The sequence below is a fragment of the Carcharhinus amblyrhynchos genome, chromosome 19, assembly GCF_965287045.1.
Source record: "Carcharhinus amblyrhynchos chromosome 19, sCarAmb.v2.hapA, whole genome shotgun sequence".
NCBI classification, from domain to species: domain Eukaryota; kingdom Metazoa; phylum Chordata; class Chondrichthyes; order Carcharhiniformes; family Carcharhinidae; genus Carcharhinus; species Carcharhinus amblyrhynchos.
In genome coordinates this window covers 26453528-26474302 of record NC_137342.1, presented here as the reverse complement: position 1 = coordinate 26474302, position 20775 = coordinate 26453528, and the positions used below count along the sequence as shown (strand labels likewise).

The 20775-nt window shown below is 41.5% G+C and overlaps 1 protein-coding gene across 1 annotated transcript in view; it reads left to right on the top strand.

Annotated features, from left to right (window-relative positions):
• Positions 1 to 20775, top strand: part of LOC145355384 (mitogen-activated protein kinase 12-like) — a 72782-nt gene that overhangs the window by 24691 nt on the left and 27316 nt on the right. The window contains exons 4-5 of the mRNA XM_080207400.1: positions 16151 to 16262; positions 20247 to 20276. Coding sequence (XP_080063526.1) covers positions 16151 to 16262; positions 20247 to 20276 — 142 coding nt within the window. The remainder of the gene's footprint in view (positions 1 to 16150; positions 16263 to 20246; positions 20277 to 20775) is intronic.

Here is a 20775-nt window from a genome sequence, read left to right as displayed (position 1 = left end):
AAAAACAGCCCTCTAAGTCTCGCTTCCTCTCTCTTGCCCCCCCCGCCCCCCCATGTCCCTCCTCACACATACTCCCCACCTCTATAACCTCCAAGCTCCTCCACCCATTCCCATAGCTCCTTATGGATAATGAAGCTTGACTGAGGAGCCTGGATATGAATTATGCTGTTGAAACAGCTGCACCCGAGGCAAAACATTGCTTGATCAACAGTCTTTCTCTGTATCTATTCTGTCAATTTCCAAAGTGTATTTGCACAGGAGAAAGCAGTGTTGAGCATTTGTAGTTTCTGCTATAGATATAAAGGCCTAGATGATTGATACTTTTATAGAGTTGTGGTAAAAGCACTTTGTTCAAGAAAGTAGGAAGTTATGAATTAATGATTTGTTTTTTTTTAAACCACACATACTCGAGTGTTCATGGCCTCTGTAGAAAGTGTATATTGGGTGAATGGGTATGTACTAGTGCTATTGATTGGTATGGCGAGCATGAGGGGCCAAAGGGGGTGCATTTATGAACATATGTTGGCATGGAGGATATGAGAGACGGTGGGGTGGGTGAAAGTGCATAGGTTGGTACAAAGGATATGAGGGGCTATAGTGGAGGGGGGGGCAGAGGGGTGGGGAGTGGTTAGTGGAGGGGCATTAGTTGGCATGGATGGTTATTCGATCATAGGATGGGAAAGGAACATGGATAAGACCTTTTGGACTTGCCTTTCAAAAAGTTCCCTCATCCAGACTGTGGTTCACCACACCTCTGAGGGAGCATGAACCATGAATGCTTCGAAAGCTGGCCCTATGCCATGAAAATTACAGGGGACTAGGAAATGCCTATCCTGCTATAGGTCAGGAGAAGTCTCACAACACCAGGTTAAAGTCCAACAGGTTTATTTAGTAGCACAAGCCACTAGCTTTTACAGCGATGCTCCTTCATCTCCACATTATAGGTCAGGAGTGCAGGGTGTGGGCTGGCAACCAGAATCAGCCTGCATCCTTATCCTGCATTGATGAAAATTGGGGGGGCCGGGTCTCGACCTCCGTTTTTAAAGGTCTGCTGAATCAGGGAGACGCCACAGAAATATCTCTTATTGGCGCGGTGTCGTGGTTTATTTCCTAATGCTCCTCTGAAGTGCTTTGGGATGTCTCATTATGTTAAAGGCACCATATGAATATAAATTGTTGTTGTTGAAATGGATCGGTCTTACATTCCTGCCTCTGAAACTGAACAAGTTGTCAACATAAGCCTCAAGTGATTAACAATAAAAATGTTTTCACCCTAATTTAGGTCACTATTTCACAGTTTCATCCTGATGTGCTGATCTCTCTGCGATAGATTTTGATTTCCTTTTAGGTTAATTCCCCAGATATAAAAATAAAGCACAACAGACAATAAATCTTTCTACCTGGTGTTGAATTAAATCCAGTTTAGATATTTGAGCAGCTTCTGGTGCTGCGATAACATGTGCGGCTGGGGAGGGTTTGCAGTCCAAATATTCAACAGGTTTACTTGAATGCAGTTTCTTATATTAGAACACAATTATTTTAATATAGGGCACCTAAAGACTGAGAAAAAGAGCAGAGAAAGCAAAACAAATCAGGAATTAACAATTGATTGGCACCTAGTTTCTGAGTTTTTCAGTACCTGAAGATTATAAGAGAACTGGGAGAAAGAAATGAGTTCCATGGATCCTGGGATGAAATGAGTTGAAGAAGGAGGTTACACAATGGTAGGAATATATTTGTGTGCGGCACGGTGGCACAATGGTTAGCACTTCTGCCTTAACGCCAGGGACCTAGTTTTAATCCCGGCTTGAGTGACTGTGTGAAGTTTGCACATTCTCCCCATATCTATGTGGGTTTCCTCCAGGTGCTCCAGTTTCCTCCCACACTCCAAAGATGTGCGGGTTAGGTGCATTGCCCCTTAGTGTCCTGGGACATGTAGGTTAGAGGAATTGATGGGGTAAATATGTGGGGTTATGGGTATAGGGCCTAGATGGGATTGTTGTCGGTGCACTCTCAATGGGTCGAATGGCCTCTTTCTGCACAGTAAGGATTCTATATTAAAGAAAGAAAGAACTGTTACCTGGAAAGAAGGTTTGATTAAAGTGAAGAGAAGAACAGTTTAGAATAGTATTAGCAAGTTTTAATACTGCTCTACAAGTCTTGACATTACAACATAATTGTAGAAACATTTCTAAGCATGATTACGTTGTTGAAGCTCAGCTGATACAGACTTTAATTGTTTGGTCAAAGTTGACATGCGTGTGTCAATTTCAGACTACAGCTCAGAAACCCCCAGCAATTTAAGATGTTAGTTTATTAGTTTATTTATTAGTCTCACAGGGAGACTTAAAGTTATTTCATTGCAGTGTTAATGTGAAAATCCTCTAGTTGCCATGCTCCAGTGCCTGTTCGGGTACACTGTGGGAAAATTTAGCATAGCCAATCCACCTAACCAGCACATCTTTCAGACTGTGGGAGGAAACCAAAGCATTCGGAGGAAACCCATGCAGACATGGGGGGAATGTGCAGACTCCACACAGACAGTGACCTAAGCTGGGAATTGAACACGGATCCCTGGCGCTGTGAGGCAGCAGTGCGAACCACTGTGCTGCCCTATAATTCTGCTACTGTGACTAAGTGGCAGCTAGGTTTACTGGAAATAACTTTTTAATACATGCAGAAAGATGATTCTCCACGGTAATGGTTTATCCTTTATTAAATTTCCCCTTTCAGCTATTTCTGCAGATTTTCTAGCCATTTATTATTAAACATCTCATATGTCCAGTGCATTTCAGACAAGTACATTGGGTGTTCATTGCCAGTGCCAAGTCAAGGCCTTGTTGCTGAGTGAAACATCTGATGAAGCTGAATGTGTTTCTCTTTAAAAGTAAACCTGTTTCCACCCTGATCAATCAGTGCACATTCTGTGCCACAACAGTTGAAATGCCATCCCAAATAAAAATAGTTCAGTTACCATGGTAATCGGACTAAATCAATTAGAAATTCATCAAATGGTTAAGCACTTCCATGGCAACCAAGCTATTTTTTTCATTTACCACAGCAGAAATTGTAAACAGGCGCCAGTTCTTACAAGTTGACTCAGCTTGCCAAACAGTAACTGTATTGTATTCATAATGAAATTGTAAATGAGCATATTCAGAACTTGTTTATAAGTTCACGATACATAGTGAGCAGTTGAAGAACTCTTCTGAAACCTTATTGCACTTCGCATACTCAGAGTGTGATTCTTAAAACTTGCATCATTTCTTCGATGCAGCACATGTATATGATAAACCCCAGGACTTGCCTGGGCAATCACTGATTGACCTCCCTATTGGGACTTGTTGAATACGAGCTCCCTGGAAGTTGGTAATTACCTCATCAGATGGAGCTCGTGTACTGTGCCCTGTATAAAGCAGGCCCCTAAGTGGGTCCATTATTGTAGTGTATTGGGAACCTGCTTATGTTCACCACAGGCTTGCGATTTTGTTTTACTTTATTTTGTACAATAAAGCACCGTTCCTTTACAGCTGTCTTTTGGAGTTAGTATAATGTCATAGAGGTTTATAGCATGGAAACAGGCCCTTTGGCCAAACTTGTCCATGTCGCCCAGTTTTTACCACTATGTTATTTTCATTTGCCCGTGTTTGTCCCATATCCCTCTGTACCCATCTTACAATGTAACTGTTTAAACGTTTTTTAGAAGACAAAATTGTACCTGCCACTACCACTACCTCTGGCAGCTCATTCCAGACACTCACCACCCTCTGTGTAAAACAATTGCCCTGCTGGGCCCTTTTGTATCTCTCTTCTCTCACGTTAAACCTGTGCTCTCTAGTTTTAGACTCCTCTATCTTTGGGAAAAGATGTTGACTATCCAGCTAATTTATGCCCCTCATTATTTTATAGACATCTATAAGATAATTCCTAAGTCTCCAATGCTCCAGGGAAAAAAGCCCCAGTCTATCCAGCCTCTCCTTATAACTCAAACCATCAAGTCCCAATAGCATCCTAGTAAATCTTTTCTGCACTCTTTCTAGTTTAATAATATCCTTCCTGTAATAGGATCACCAGTACTGTACACAGTATTCATAGTGTGGCCTAAAAAATGCCTTGTACAACTTCAACAAGACGTCCTAACTCCTGTATTCGATGCTCTGACCAATGAAACCATGCATGCTGAATGCCTTCTTCATCACTCTGTCCACCTTTGACTCAACTTCCAAGGAGCTATGAACCTGTACCCCTACTCTCTCCAATGCCCTACCATTAACTGAGTAAGTCCTGCCCTGGTTTGATCTACCAAACTACATCATCTCTCATTTATCAAAATTAAACTCTATCTGCCATTCATCAGCTCACTGACCCAATTAATCAAGATCCTATTGCAATTTTACATTACTCTCTTCACTGTCCACTATGCCACCAATCTTGGTGTCATCTGCAAACTTACTAACCATGTTTCCTCAATTCTCATCCAAATCATTAATAGAAATGACAAGTAACAGTGGACCCAGCACCGATCCCTGAGCTATACCACTGGTCACAGGCCTCCAGTTTGAAAAACAACTCACGACAACCACCCTCTGTCTTCTGCCATCAAACCAGTTTTGTATCCAATTGGCTACCTCACCCTGGATCACATGAGATTTAACGTTATGCAACAACCTACCATGCTGTACCTAGACAATGTCAGCTGCACTGTCCTCATCTACCTCCTTGGTTACCCTTCAAAAAACTCAATCAAACTTGTCAAACATGATTTTCCGCTCACAAAGCCATACTGACTATCCCTAATTAGTCTTTGCCTCTCTAAATGCCAGTACACCCTACCTCTCAGAATACCTTCTACCAATTTACCTACTACAGATGTGAAGCTCACTGGCCTGTAGTTCCCAGACTTTTGCTGCAGCCCATCTTGAGCAAAGGTACAACATTTGTTCCCTTCCAATCTTCAGGCACCTCACTTGTGGCTGTCGAATTTCAAATATCTCTGCTAGGGGACCAGCAAGTTCTTCCCTACCTTCCACAATGTCCTGGCATACACTTCATCAGGTTCTGGGAATTTATCTATTTTGATGCGCTTCAAGACTTCCAGCATCTCCTTCTCTGTAATATGCACACTCCTCAAAACCTCACTATTTATTTCCGCAAGTTCCCTGTTAGGATCTCACCCATCTTTTGTGGATCCACACGTAGATGACTTTGTTGATCCTTAAGAGGCCCTACTCTCTCCTTGTTACTCTTTTGCCCTTTATGTATTTTGAGAAGCTCTTTTGATGTATATACCTGCAAATGATGTCTCAGTGACAAATGTGCAGGAAAATATCAATTCAAAATTTGGCCTCCATTTCTGTGAAACACATGACTGGACTTCTTCTCTATTTAAAGATGTGACTCTTGAAGTGGCTCAGCGAGTAAATCTATCATTTGGAACAGATCCATAAATCGGGAAGATGGCAGGTTTGATCCCTAACCTATGCCAAGTTAGTTCATGTTTGAGCTGCTGTGGAAAAACTACAGTTGACCACAATGACCCCAGCCTAGGACAGCAGAAATATCTGGTGTGTCCCACATCTGACCATTATCCAGTGAGCCCTGCTGGAAAATGACTACACTCAGACAGCCTTGAGACACAGATAGATGGGTGAGCTGCTCCAAGGCTGCTGGCAGCTAGCTTTTTGGAGCCAGCATCATAACAAAGTTGTGCAGTAGACAGTTGCAGATGTGCATGGTTTTTTCTTGACACCATACACGCTGAGGCTGCTAAAGTATGGTCTGATGCGGAAGAGAGAAATTACGATACTTTATGCATTAATTTAGCATCCAGTTGATGAAGGGGTGGGTAGAAAACAATGCAAGACATAGCAAATAAATCTTGAGTAAAATCATTTTTTATAACTCTCCCAAGCTTATTTTGGACAGAACAAGAATATTGACTAAATAAGTGAGATCTTAACTTGCCAGAAATTATAAAAAGTGGATTCTCTGATCCTCAATGGCCTCTACTCATGGAAGTCAGACAGACTGTTTTATTTGCTCTTATAAGCGCACCCCATTCCACAAGGTCAACATTGATATTTGAATTTAAATAGTTTGCTGAATGTTGAGCTTTATAATTTAAAGGGTTCCTGTAGCTGTGCACTAGCAACTATCACTGGGTGATGCCAGATGGTGATTACTGGGCAGTATTTGAATAGTACAGAAGCAGAAGTGGCAGAAACACACAGGGTTTTTATTGAAACTGAATACTGTTGAAATCAGAAACTTCCCAATTTGCTGCCTCTTCACTAAACTCTCGAGATCGTTCCATTTATTAAGTGTTAATCATGCAATCCCAGCCTCCACCCTCAGGCCTTGGAGCCATCTGGTGCTGTTTTCTTCCAAAGTTATTAATAAGGCAAATTGGCTGCTGCAGCACATTGGACAAAAAGTCAAAGCAAGTCATAATGACATTGCACTAATCAGTACTGAATACTGTGTTAGATGAGCGGGTTTGGTCATCCAGACTGTTTGTCTGACATCCAGATCTGGACAAACAGAAATATACTCCAATTAGATATTGCGAAGACCAAAGCTCTCAGTCCCCATGGCATTCTCCTAACTACTGAGTCACCCTCTCCATGGCAACTGTCTGAAACTAAACCAGACTGTTCACAGCACTGATGAGATGAGCTATAAACACACACCTGCTCCATCACTAAGCCATCATTTCCACCTTCTCAATGTGACCTGCCTCTGTCCTCACCGCATCTGCTGTTGAAACCTTCATCCATGCATTTGCAACCTCCAGACTTGACTATCCCAATACATTCCTGGTTGGCCTCCCACATTCCATCCATAAACTTACGGGGGAGGTGATGGCCTAGTGGTATCATCACGAGATTATTAGTCCAGAAACTCGTCAATGTTCTGGGCACCCAGGTTTGAATCCCACCGGGGCAGTTGGTGGAATTTGAATTTGAATAAAATATCTGGAATTAAGAATCTACTGAGGACCATGAAGCCATTGTCAATTGTCGGAAAAACATATCTGGTTCACTAATGTCCATTAAGGAAGGAAATCTGCCGTCCTTACCTGGTCTGGCCTATATGTGACTCCAGAGTCATAACATTGTGGTTGACTCTCAACTGCCCTCGGGCAACTAGAAATGGGCAATGAATGCTGAGCAGCCAGCAACGCCCATGTCCCATGAATTCATAAAAAAATTGAGGTTTTTCAAAACTCTGCTGCCCATATCCTAACTTGTACACATTCAGTGATTCCCTGTGTGCTGGCAGACCTACATTGGCTCCTTAAGCAAAGCCTTTATTTTAAAATTCTCATCCATTTTAAATCCCTCCATGATCTCGCTACTCCTTATCTCTATAATTTTTCCCAGCCCTACAACCTTTTGTGAGATCTCTGCTCCTATAATTCTGGCCTCTTAAGTATTGCTAATTTTAATCACTCTGCCATTGAATAAAGAACAGTACAGCACAGGAACAGGCCCTTTGGCCCACCAAGCCTATGTCGACACTAATGCCTCTCTAATCTAATATTTTCTTGCCTTGACATGGTCCATATTCCTTTATTTCCTGCCTATTCATATATCTAAATTGGTAACCATGCCCTCACACGCCAAGGTCCTAACTTCTGGATTGCCTTCCTTAAACGCTGTCCTGCTTTTTCTCCTTGGGACACTCCATAAAACCCATTTTTTTTGACCAGGGGTTTTGGTCATTTACTTCAGTATCTCCTTTGGTGACTCAGTGTTACATGTTGCTTTATAAAGCTCCTGTAAAGCACCTGTGAATGGGACATTTCATTATATTAAGGATGCTATGTGAATGCAAACTGTTATTATCTTACTTCAAGAAGCATTGAAACATCAGGAAAGATTCAGGGATGGATGCCTGGGATAATTTCATGCTTTAGATGATTAAGTTATGAAAAAGGCTCCAGCCTTTTGTAAATATCTTCCACTGGGGAGAAAAGGAAATTATATTGTTCTTCAGATAATGAAAATATAGGTGAAGTGGAAGTAAATAAATTATTTATCTTAGGCAATGAACAAAAGTCTGGAGGACACAGACACAAGTCTCCAACAGTTAGAAATGATAAAATCAAATCTGTCTCCACAGCAGGTCAGATGTTACATAAAACAAACTCTGAAAAAGTATTTGATCAAAACTAGATATTTATTAATTCAGGATCTGAAGATTACATTAATTGTTAGTGCCAAGAAAATATTAATTACCTTAAGTATTGTTCGTTTTTGTAAAAATAACCAAATTTTTCAATGTTAAGAATCCATCAGTAGATTGTTTTATTCAATAACAGTTTCATTATAAATTGTAGGGTGTATCATAGAATCCCTACAGTGCAGAAGGAGGCCATTCAGCGCATCGAGTCTGCACTGACTACAATCCCACCCAGGCCCTATTTCCATAACCTCACATATTTACATGCTAATCCCCCTGACACTAAGGGCAATTTAGCATGGCCAGTCAGCCTAACCTGCACATCTTTGGAATGTGGGAGGAAACCGGAGCACCCAGAAGAAACCCATGTTGACACAGGGAGAATGTGCAGACTCCACGCAGACAGTGAACCGAGAGCAGAATTGAACCTGGGTCCATGGCACTGTGAGGCAGTGTGCTAACCACTGTGCCGCCATGCAGAGGGACAGCAGTGGTTCAAGAAAGCAACTCACCACCACTTTCTCAAGCGCAATTAGGGATAGGCAATAAATACTGGCCTTGCCAGCGACATCCAGATCCTTTAAATGAATTTTTAAAAAATCACAAATCTGGTTCTATTTTCGTAATCACCCTCAGCTTGTGCCACATTGGAATATTACAATTATACCCGCTTTTGGCTGATGCATCGTACAACTTACAGCACAAAAACAGGCCATTCAGCCCCCAACAGGTCCATGCCATTTTATTTTATGTCCGTGTGAGCCTCCATCCACCCTACCATAATTTTAATGTGCCTCTGCAAGCACAGTATATAGCATTCAAACAATTTCCATGTAAGTAGCAGAAATTTGATTTTTGTAAACTCAAATTACATTTCACAAGAGAAGGGCAACATACAAGTGAATAAATGACCTAGCAATTCAGAAATACAAACTACATGAGGTGATTTCACGAGAACATAACATCTTGAGAGTGCATGAAGGAGACATTTTCATTTTGTACTCAATTTTATAATAATCCAGTTTAAATAAAGAATACATTCAAATCCCGAGAAATATCTGGTGTCAAATGACATTGACAAACCACCACAGCACCTTTAACCCGGTGCATAATTCAATAATATGCTATACAGAGGATCATTTTGCTGTATAATACTGCAAAAGCTAATGTATCTCACTGGGTACACTGAGAGAATTTAGCATGACCAATGCACCTAATCTGTATGTCTTTTGGACTGTGGGAGGAAACTGGAGCACCCAGAGGAAACCCACGCAGACATGGGGAGAACATGCAGACTCCGCACAGACACTGACCCGAGGCCAGAATTGATCTCAAGTCCCTGACGCTCTGAGGCAGTAGTGCTACCCACGATAAATATCTGGTGTCAAATGACATTGACAAATTACCACAGCACCTTTAGCCCGGTGCATAACTCAGTAGCACAAATGTTAAAGTCTCACACTAATAGCAGGACAATTTTGCTGTATAATACTGTAGAAGATAATGTATCTCACTCCTGCCGTCTATGGTATATATATGTTTTATTAGCTTGGCTGACTATAGCATTTACATCTAGGATGACTTCAGGACAGGATTGGAGGTTCTGTGTTTTGTTTGAAACATTAATGTAATGTAAAGCTCCATTTGCCTATTTAGGTAGATGTAAAAGATCCCATGTAATATCCAAAAGTGGAGTGTATGGGCCAATTGAGATATTTAGATGAGAACAAATCATTTTAGTTTCAATGCTGAATCAAAGTGCAAATCAAAATTCCAAAAAAAGCATATAGGAATTTCTTAAGCACCAGGAGCATTTCCCCTTGGAAATAAATTTTGCACTACCAGAGCTGCTTTCTTCACTCAAAAACCTTCTAAGCCACCATTGCAAAAATTGCACTTTTACACACTTTTGTTTTGTGCTCTTGCTTGGATACAACTGCAGAGATATTGAGATCATAGAATCCCCATAGTGCAGAAGGAAGCCATATGGCCCATCGAGTCTGCACTGACAATTCCACCCAGGCTCTATCCCTCTAACCCCACGTTTTTACCATGCTAATCCCCCTGACACTCAGGGGTAATTTAGTATGGCTAATCCACTTAATCTGCGCATCTTTGGACTGTGGGAGGAAAAAGGAAAACCTGGAGGAAACCCACACAGTCACGGGGAGAACGTGCAGACTCCTCACAGATAATCACTCAAGGCTGGAATTGAACTCGGGTCCCTGGTGCTCTGAGGCAGCAGTGCTAACCACTGTGCCACCATGCTTAAAAATGATGCGCATGCCACTACACTTCCATTATATCAGTTTGAGTTTTAGCTATGACAGAAAAGCAAACTGAATCGCAAACATCAATAAAAAGTCCTGAAATTCAATGTATTGGAAGGTGTTAAACACATTTAATTGCCTTGAAGTAGAGACGTTGGTCAAAGGCCTATTTTCCTGTCTTTGAGTTGTATGTCTTTTTTGATCTCTCAGCTTTCCTGCAACTCTTCCAAGTTTAGCATGTAAGGACAACTTTTACAAATGCACTATAGAAAGCATTCTTTCTGGTTGTATCACAGCTTGGTATGGCTCCTGCTCTGACAAAGCCCAGTCCATCACTCAAATCAACCTCCCATCCATTATCATTGAAAACACTTCCTGCTGCCTCGGAAAAGCAGCCAGCATAATGAAGAACCCCAAGCACCCGGCCATACTCTCTTCCACTATCTTCCATTGGGAAGTCCGAGGACACATACTAACTGACTCAAGAACAGCTTCTTCCCTGCTGCCATCAGATTTTGAATGGACCCACCTCACATTAAGTTCATGGAATCCTACAGTGCAGAAGGAGGCCATTTGACCCATCAAGCCTGCAATGATCACAATCCCACCCAGGCCCTATCCCCATAACCCCCATGCCTTAGCTAGTCCTCCTGACACTAAGGGGCAATTTTAGCACATCCAATCCGTCTGACCCACACATCTTTGGATTTGTAGCACCAGGTTAAAGTCCAACAGGTTTATTTTGTAGCACGAGCTTTCGGAGCGCCATTCCTTTATCAAGTGAGTCACTCACCTGATGAAGGATCAGCGCTTCAAAAACTCATGCCACTACTCACCTGATGAAGGAGCAGGACTCCAAAAGCTTGTGCTACCAAATAAATCTGTTGGACTTTAACCTGGTGTTGTGAGACCACTTACTGTGCCCAGTCCAATGCCAGCAACTCCACATCATCGTTGGACTGTGCTGATCACTGTGCCACCATGCCACGTCTCTTATGCCAGCTCTTTGTCTTCTATCAGTCAGCCAATCCTCTCACCATGCTAATATACAACCCCAATACCATGGGTTCTTATTAAGTAGCCTTTTGTGCAGTACCTTATTGAGTGTTTTTTGGGAATCCAAATGTATTACATCTACTGGTTTCCCTTTATCTATTCCGCATGGTACCACTTCAAAGAATTCTAATAAATTTGTCGCTCATGAATTCCCCTTCATGAAGCCATACTGATTGTATTATACATTTTAAATGCTCTACTATTTACTGCCCCTGCCTTTGCCAGAACTGTTGTTGGCTATTTTATGTCCATCTGCTGCATGGAAATGGGGTCCTTGTCCCTCCCAAACACCGTACATATAATAGGAAGTAGTCATGAACGATCCAAATTCCCCCCAGAAAGGGAACCTTCTACTGGCCACCTCCTTTCCAATCTGAGCCCAGCACTATATCGTCAAAGGCTTTAATATCAACCAAGGCCTTCAGTGGGACTTTAATTCAGGGCACATCTACTCTTTAACATTCTCTGTTGTCTCTTCCAGTGTTGCTTTGATGCCTCCCCTCTGGCACCAGACTAGTCAGACACTGTGCCTGGGCAACATGACAGCTCAGTGACTATCATTGTTTGCAGTGCAGATACATGAATTTGGGCCAGTGTCTGTGGGAGTTTGCACATTCTCCCCGTGCTTGCGTGGGTTTTCTCCGGGTGCTCCGGTTTCCTCCCACACCCTAAAAATGTGCTCTTAGGCTGATTGGTGTTAACAAATTGTCCCTAAATTAGGCGTCCCTCAATCTGGTTATAATTCCTTTATTGTGGAGTCCAATAGGCGTAGACAAAGGTCATAGGTAGAAGAGGGCACTCACAATGTTAAAATGGCGGTATGGGCTTGTTGAGCCAAAGGGCCTGTTTCCTGTGCTGTTTTGTTCTTTGTTCCCTCTCATTGTTTGGTTTCCTCAGTGGGAGATCATTCATGTAACATGAATCTAACCCAATTAAACAGAGAAGGGGGCTGATTTGGAGGTACGGTAGAAATCACGGCACTCTGCCCCAAAGAGAAGAAACACAGTTTTACTGATCTTTTCAATCAGAAAAATTGGGACCAGTAATTTTCACCTTTTGCCTGTTCCCCTTCCTGTCTGAAGGCATTGATTCTGTTTATGTGCTGAGGTTCCCTGGGTGGTTGACCACATTCAGGGAGGGGAGGGAAAGTACATGGGTATGGATAGTAGGTAAGACCACTTTGGGCGTAGCTGAGATGTCCAACCGTCAGATGACCTGCTAGAACTCACTGTCTGGGCTCACAATAAAGACAAGCCCACTCATGGAAAATACTGCAATGTATCTGTAAAAATGAGCCCCCAGAATTGGTTAGTGCCTTCAGAGCATATGGAAAGGAAGAACAGTGCTTGAGAAGGGACCTTGCCTTTAATGGATCATTTGTGGGTTAACTTGCAATACTGGATAGATGTTACATTTTTGTGATATTCTTTACAGTATTTGCAGCTAACCCATTGATAAACCATTAACTATCATGTTAGTATACAGAATATGCAGTCAAATAAATCAAATAGCTTAGTAACTATGTTCAGTTGAGTGTCCAATTAGAATATTGTGTTTTAATTAGCTGGGCTTGTGCATACCTTGTCCTCCGCAATTACTAAAGATTTTTACTATGTTTGCTTGAAAAGCAGGATATATAATTGGCGATCAGTATGACTGATTGGAGATACGCATACACACTGTGATTGGTACAGGCCATGAGTAGGGTGAGGGGGTGGTTTACAGACCCAGAGAGGGGGAAGAAAGAGTTTGAAGGTGTAGCAGAGTGTGGGAGGTTAGAAATTCAGGGGCCCTCTCTGAAAGTTGTGGAGTTTTAACTTCATTGTGTCTGTTTGTGTGTACGTGTATTTGACACCAATGACAGGTGCCCCACCTCAAAGTCAGCCTGCTTGACAGGATTGGAAGCCCAAACAGTGAATCATTAGAGAGATCAGAAACGTTGTAGAATGAGGGTTGTCAATAAAGGAAATGTTGAGTCCAGCAGCTAAATGCAAAGGCCTTTGCCTTCTGATCCAGTACTACTTCATCTCAGTTTAATTGCTGGGTCTTCCAAGGACTGGCCAAAGTTAAATTTCAAATGGCAAACAAAAGTGGGCAGTGTGGTGGGACTGCCTCACAGCGCTAGGGACCCAGATTCAATTCATGGCTTGAGTCACTGTGCGGAGTTTGCACATTCTCCCCTTGTCTGCGTGTGGGTTTCGTCCAGATGCTCCGGTTTCTTCCCACAGTCTGAAAGACATGCTGATTAGGTGCATTGGCCATGCTAAATTCTCCTTCCATTCTCCTGAACAGGAGTGTAGCAACTAGGGGATTTTCAGAATAACTTCATTGCAGTGTTAATCTAAGCCTACTTGTGACTAATAAATAAAATAAACCTAAAATGATGTCTTGGCCTCATTATAATGTCTAAAATGCCAACTCAGATCCTTAGAGTGGGCAACTTGACTCCTGACATTGTAACTCCATTGAAATCAAAATTAGATGGGTAGGAGGCAGGTTAGGGTCCAGATTCAAATTTTTAGCACTTGAACACCATATGTACTCAAATCTGAGTGTTTTTTTTGGTGTTTAAATTCTTCTTGGTGGATTTCTTTCTAAAGTCTTTATAGCTACCAGAAGAAATTGTGAAATTATACATTCATATACGGTATTATAATCCTGTGACGGCCAGGAGAAGAGGTGGTGTGCATGACACAAGATGGAATAGAGCAACGTTCTAATTATTAAGTGGGAGAATAAGAGAAATTACAAATTAGATTTTAAAATAAGAGTGTAATAGTACACTGTGTAATAGTACACTGTGGTCAAAACACGTATTATAATGTGTAATAGTACACTGTGGTCAAAACGCGTATTGTAAATGCATGATGAATAGAATTGAACTATTTAAGGAGACTCTGAAATGTCCATGAGTGATGGGCCTAATCCATTAGATTAAGATTTAGAATTCAGTAATCTATGTGAGAGGGGCAAATTGGACAAGTTTCCACTCACCGTCTAGTGAAGAACATTTTGAGAGTTGATTAAGAAGTCAAAGCTCCGATATGATGACCCATTAATTATATAGTAGTTTCTAAACTCAGAAGAAGTATGAGCGAAATACTAGAGGATGACTGGTGTCCATAGCCTCGCAAAGAGTTAATCACATTGAGAAAATTGACAAGTGGAGAAAAAGCAACATGAAAGTATCCACTAATGACGACTGGTTATTAACTGAAATGTAATAAGTCAAGGATAGATCACAGACACTGCACTTAGTCTGTCAGTAATCTATCTGATATCACAGAAATTAGACCTCTGCAAGTCTTCTAATGACATATTCTTTGAGGTTCATAATTTTTCAAAGTTTGGATCCTCAGGGCAAAATGAATTTTTTCAACAGTAAGTCTTATTTAAAGCAAATTGGATTTTGTGTGTTGATGGCAAAGACTCATTTCAAACTTTATCCCTTTGTTAGATGAGGTGTTCGCAGGGATGTGTTCTAATTAAAAGATTTTGTTAAACACCAAACTATTTAATAAATTGCTTGGTTACCTCAGTTAAAGTCTAGTTTGGTGTGATTTTGTTTATACAAAAGTGTAATAAGCTGTGAAGTGTAGATCTATTTCGGACTGAACGTACATGTCTTTCCCACAGTTCAAATCTTGTCATGTGATAGTATATCATTATATAAATGCAAAAAAAAGACAAACTTGAAAATCAAATTTGTACCATTTATGATTTTGTTTTCTGTATTGTATACTTCATGGGATGTCTTGTAATTCTGTCCTTTCAAAACTTGCTGAGTGGAGTCACAGTCAAGTACGCTGATCATTCAGCCCATCGAGTCCACACTGACAACAATGCCACCCAAGCCTTATCCTTATAAACCCACCTTTTTGCGCTGCCCATCCCCCGACACCAAGGGACTATGTTCTTCCCCCTCTCTGGGTCTGTAAACCACCCCCCGTCCCATGGCCCGTACCAATCACAGTATGTATGCGTAAGTATCTCTGATCAATCACACTGATTGCCAATTATATATCCTGCTTTTCAAGCAAACGTTCCAAATAAAAATCTTTAGTAATTGGGGAGCACAAGGTATACATGTGCCCAACTAACTGGCCAATCCACCTAACCCACACATCTTTGGACTGTGGAAGGAAACCGGAGCTCAAACACGCAGACACGGGGAGAATGTGCAAACTCCACACAGTCACCTGAGGCTGGAATTGAACCTGGGTCCTGGTGCTGTGAGGCAGCAGTGCTAACCACTGTGCTCAAGTAGAAGTGATTTATTTGTTCACAGTATAAAACATGCAGTAATATACTGGATTATCTCTATAATGTTCTGCTTGAACTTTCAATCCTTAAATATTTTTCAAAGTAGCTTCCTAATAATAAATTTTCATAACTTTGAAAGTCTAACATCCTCTGTTTTTAAGATTCTTTCTCAAACCTTAAATATCCCATCTAGAACTGCTTCATATTGCTTTATATCCCATTGCTGTGTCTTGCACCGGATGTATCCCAGACATATAACCAGCAGCCAGTCCTCTAGTCAGTGGCCCTCTAAACATGACAACAAACTGGCTGCAGTGACTGTTGTTTAGTATGACATTTATAAAGGTCATGTTGATGTTATGTTTATTATTTTGCAGCTATTTGGTTATGCCATTCATGGGAACAGACCTTAGCAAATTAATGAAGCATGAGAAACTGACTGAAGACCGGATCCAGTTTCTGGTGTATCAAATCCTGAAAGGCCTAAAGGTCAGTTTCTCTTCCAGTTATTATTTTTGACTATGCAAATGTGCCTGATCAGTTTTAAAATGCACTCTCTGTAAATTTTGGATGTGAGACTTCCTATCTTATTGTATTGCCTTGACATGTTATGCTAATTTACAAGACCTGTTCCAATTCTCTTCTCACACCTAGTCGTGCACGAAGGCAATTTTTCATCCATTTCCTTATTTGGCAATTCCTGGAACAGGTTGCTGGTCTGTGGCTGGGGAACTCATAGCTTGAGGGGCGCCACTCCACATCATACATGGCTGACCAGGAGTCTCTCCTGCTCTTATCGCTTGTGAACGCACCTTCCTTGGTCACCAAGTCCTAGGGTGGGACTCAATCCCAGAGCTTCTGGCTCAGAGGCAGGGACGCTATTTACTGTGCCACAAGACCTCTTTACAAGATAGGTACTTACACAAGGCACATACTTACACAAGTATTTTCTTCAGAAATAAAAACATTGGCTGATATTTGCTGTCCCTGCTCCCATGGCATGTCTTGCGGAGGCGCCCACCATTGGCTTCTGGTCCTGTCGCAGTCAACAGGGTTTCTTGTAAATCTGCTGCCAGGGAACCTGCAGTGGGGGGTGAGGTAGATGTTGATAGGACTGGGAGATCCCATCGATGGGAACATTTGGAAAATACTGCCCATTATTTTAATTCTTCCTCTCCCAAAAGCATACTTCAAAATAACAAAGTAATTGTTAAGCTGGAAAGATTGGAATTTGATGTCCATTCCTTGTTTTGTATGATGTTTGGCCTGTGAAGGTGGGAATGAATCTTGATGCAACTGTTTGGTTGGCTTCTCAGAGCAACTAATAGTCAACTACATTGGAGTGGAACAAATTCGGAATGTGATGGCCTCATGGTATTATCACAAGGCTATTAATCCAGAAACTCAACTAATGTTCTGGGGACCCAGATTCAAATCTTGCCATGGCACATGGTGGAATTTGAATTAATTAAAAAAATCTGGAATTTAGAATCTACTGATGACCATGGAACCACCATCGATGGTCAGGAAAAAAAATCTCTAATGTTCTTTCGGGAAGAAAATCTGCCATCCTTATCTGGTCTGGCCTACATATGACTCCAGAGCCACAGCAATGTGGTTGACTCTCAATGGCCCTCTGAAATGGCCTAGCAAGCCACTCAGTTGTCACCACCACCTTCTCAAGGGCAACTAGAGATGGGCAATAAATGCTCACTAGCCAGCGACACCCATGTCCCATGAATGAATTTAAGAAATCTGAAGCTGGATGTAAGCTAAAACTGGTGAGGACATCAGGATCTTCGCCAGTGAGAATGTTGAACATTTTTATTGATAATTCATGGCTATTTTTAGACTTGTCAATTTTTAATTTCAATTTAATTCAGATTTTCAATTTGACTTCATTCTCTATAGCCCTGTGGTTCACTGGTTCAATAATACAACCACCACACCACAGTACCTGATCATCATGCACACATTGCAGCAGTGTACATTGCTGCAATGTGTGCATGATGATCAGGTACTGTGGTGTGGTGGTTGTATTATTGAACCAGTGAACCACAGGGCTATAGAGAATGAAGTCAAATTGAAAATCTGAATTAAGTTGAAATTAAAAATTGACAAGTCTAAAAATAGCCATGAATTATCAATAAAAATGTTCAACATTCTCACTGGCGAAGATCCTGATGTCCTCACCAGTTCTAGTTTACATCCAGCTTCAGATTTCTTAAATTCATTCATGGGACATGGGTGTCGCTGGCTAGTGAGCATTTATTGCCCATCTCTAGTTGCCCTTGAGAAGGTGGTGGTGACAGCTGAGTGGCTTGCTAGGCCATTTCAGAGGGCCATTGAGAGTCAACCACATTGCTGTGGCTCTGGAGTCATATGTAGGCCAGACCAGATAAGGATGGCAGATTTTCTTCCCGAAAGAACATTAGAGATTTTTTTTCCTGACCATCGATGGTGGTTTCATGGTCATCAGTAGATTCTTAATTCCAGATTTTTTTAATTAATTCAATTAATTAATGTACACAGAGCAACAATTTATTTCAATATTCTTGTTCTTTGTATTCATATAAAATGGAGGATGGCTTTGCAGTTTCAGTGACAGTGAATGAGAATTTACAAAGTTTAATACAACTACAACTTTCATGTCTCTAGCATCTTTAATGTAGAAAATATCTGTAGGAAAAGGGGCTGATGAGCGTCAATCAGTTGAAGAATTAAGAGAGATGAACAAAAGTATGGCCAAAAATGGGGGTTTTGGAAGTTTTTGGAACAGAAAAATATCAGAGCTGTAACGTGCTGCCACTGGTGCTCCATGCACCCACATACAAGAGTGACTTGCATTTGCAAGTGCAGTTCACTCATAGCACAGTGCTATCTGCAGCTGGCTTGTTGCATAATTGACTTGAGGTTAGGTAGGTGTCAAATTTTAATTCTGTTCTTTCAATTATTGTCTCTCAGAATTGAGTTTAACCAACAGGAACTTACAAAATAGAGTTTTTGCTTTAAAGTGTTTTTTTTACAAAAGAAAGATGCAGAGACAATAATGATTCCAACTTCTAGATAATGTAATGTGTTCATTTCATCAACAAAGTAACTTCAGTTTATACTGTATTTGTAGGATTTCAACCTGTAAGATCTAAAACTCCCTACTCATAAACTTCTTAATCTCTGTTTTATGATTTTTAATCAGTATTGGTTGGCAAATTTTGTGAATGTGTCGTACACGAGGGGCTGAATTTAATATGGAGTGGAGTCCCTATCCCCTGTTGTAGAGGTTGCAGGTGCCCCCACCCCCACCTCTTCGCCAGCTAAGTGGGTTCACTCTGCAGATATTTAATGGTCTCATATCCCAGCAGTGCCACTGAGATCAATGGCCAATGTTGAAAGTACAGCCAATTTGGGAGGAAAGTGTGTTGTGAGTGGGGGTGGGGGGGGGGGGGGGGGGGTGTTGTCCTTGGAGTGCAGATTTGCACAGGGTGCTGGAAAAAGACCCCCCCCCACCCCCGCAACATTTGCAACCACCACCTCACCTGGTTCCTGGGCACTTGGACACCTGGGCACTGACCTACCCCCACTGTGGGTATAATATATGATGTGGAGATACCAAATAAACTGGTTGGACTTTAACCGTGAGATTTCTTACGGTATAATATTTGCGATGGGAGGAGGACTTTAGGTGGCCTCAGTTGGGCCTCCCAGTGTGTCCTGCCATTGGATAGAATTGCAGTGACGCAGGGCATGTAGGCACAGAGTGTGGCACCACGTGAAGCTCAATTTTATAATCCTCTCCTCTGCTTGTCATCTTGCCTCAGAGAAGGACAGAAATAGTCCAAAATTTGTGGCCTACATTAATAAGAATCTATAATAAACTGGTATGTTAATTTTTTTTGGCACTATGATGCCTTGGAAATTTTAAGTGTAGTAAATGTTGTGAAGTACTGAAGTTTTAACATTCCCCAGGCTCCTGGCTTGTCAGGCAAGTAGAGCAGCTATTTGTTGTTTTTAACAAAATTGGATTTGTGCACACAAAAGAGAAAATGCTGGAAAATCTCAGTAGGACTGGCAGCGTCTGTAAGGAGAGAAAAGAGCTGACGTTTCGAGTCCAGATGACACTTTGTCAAAGTCCCTGTCGGAGCGAAGAGCAGTATTTCTTCAGGGTAGGCATTCCTGGAAGAGAAGTGGCTGTGAGTTAAACACTGGATAAAAGCAAATTACTGAAGATGCTGCCAACATCCACTGTAATTTGCTTTCATTTATTGTATTAGATTTATGCACATTCTGTTTGCTCTGTTAAGGAACATGAATCCACAAAAAAATGTCAATAAATAAATGGAGTAAGGCATCCAGAAATGTGCTTTCTGTATTCTAATGGTGAAGTCTTTGTAGTGGAAAGAATTTCTAACCTGAGCCAAATCGGTGGATTTATTTAAATTAAATTAGACTAAAACCTTCTTTTCTTTTTAACAGTACATCCACTCTGCCGGGATCATCCACAGGGTAAGTCATCCTGCATGGTTTAAAGTTTATTTATTAGTGTCACAAGTGGGCTTACGTTAACACTGCAATGGAGCTACTGTGAAAATCCCCTAGTTGCCACAATCCAGCGCCTGCTCAGGTACACTGAGGGAGAATTTAGCATGACCAATGCACTTAACCAGCATGTCTTTCGGACTGGGAGGAAACCAGAACACCCGGAGGAAACCCACGCAGACACAGGGAGAACGTGCAGATTCCGCACAGACAGTGACCCAAGCCGGGAATCGATCCAAAGTCCCTGGCATTGTGAGGCAGCAATGCTAACCACTGTATGAGATCTAACATCATAATACAATAATTGTAATCTTATTGCCCCAGAAGAATTACAGAAAGGATTGAAATGTATCTGGACATGGTATTTTTAGAAATAACTCGCTGGACCTAGACTACAAAGTCCCATTCAGATAGGGTTAACAGGCCAAGGATAATATCTCGAGCATCACATCATTTTAGCAACATC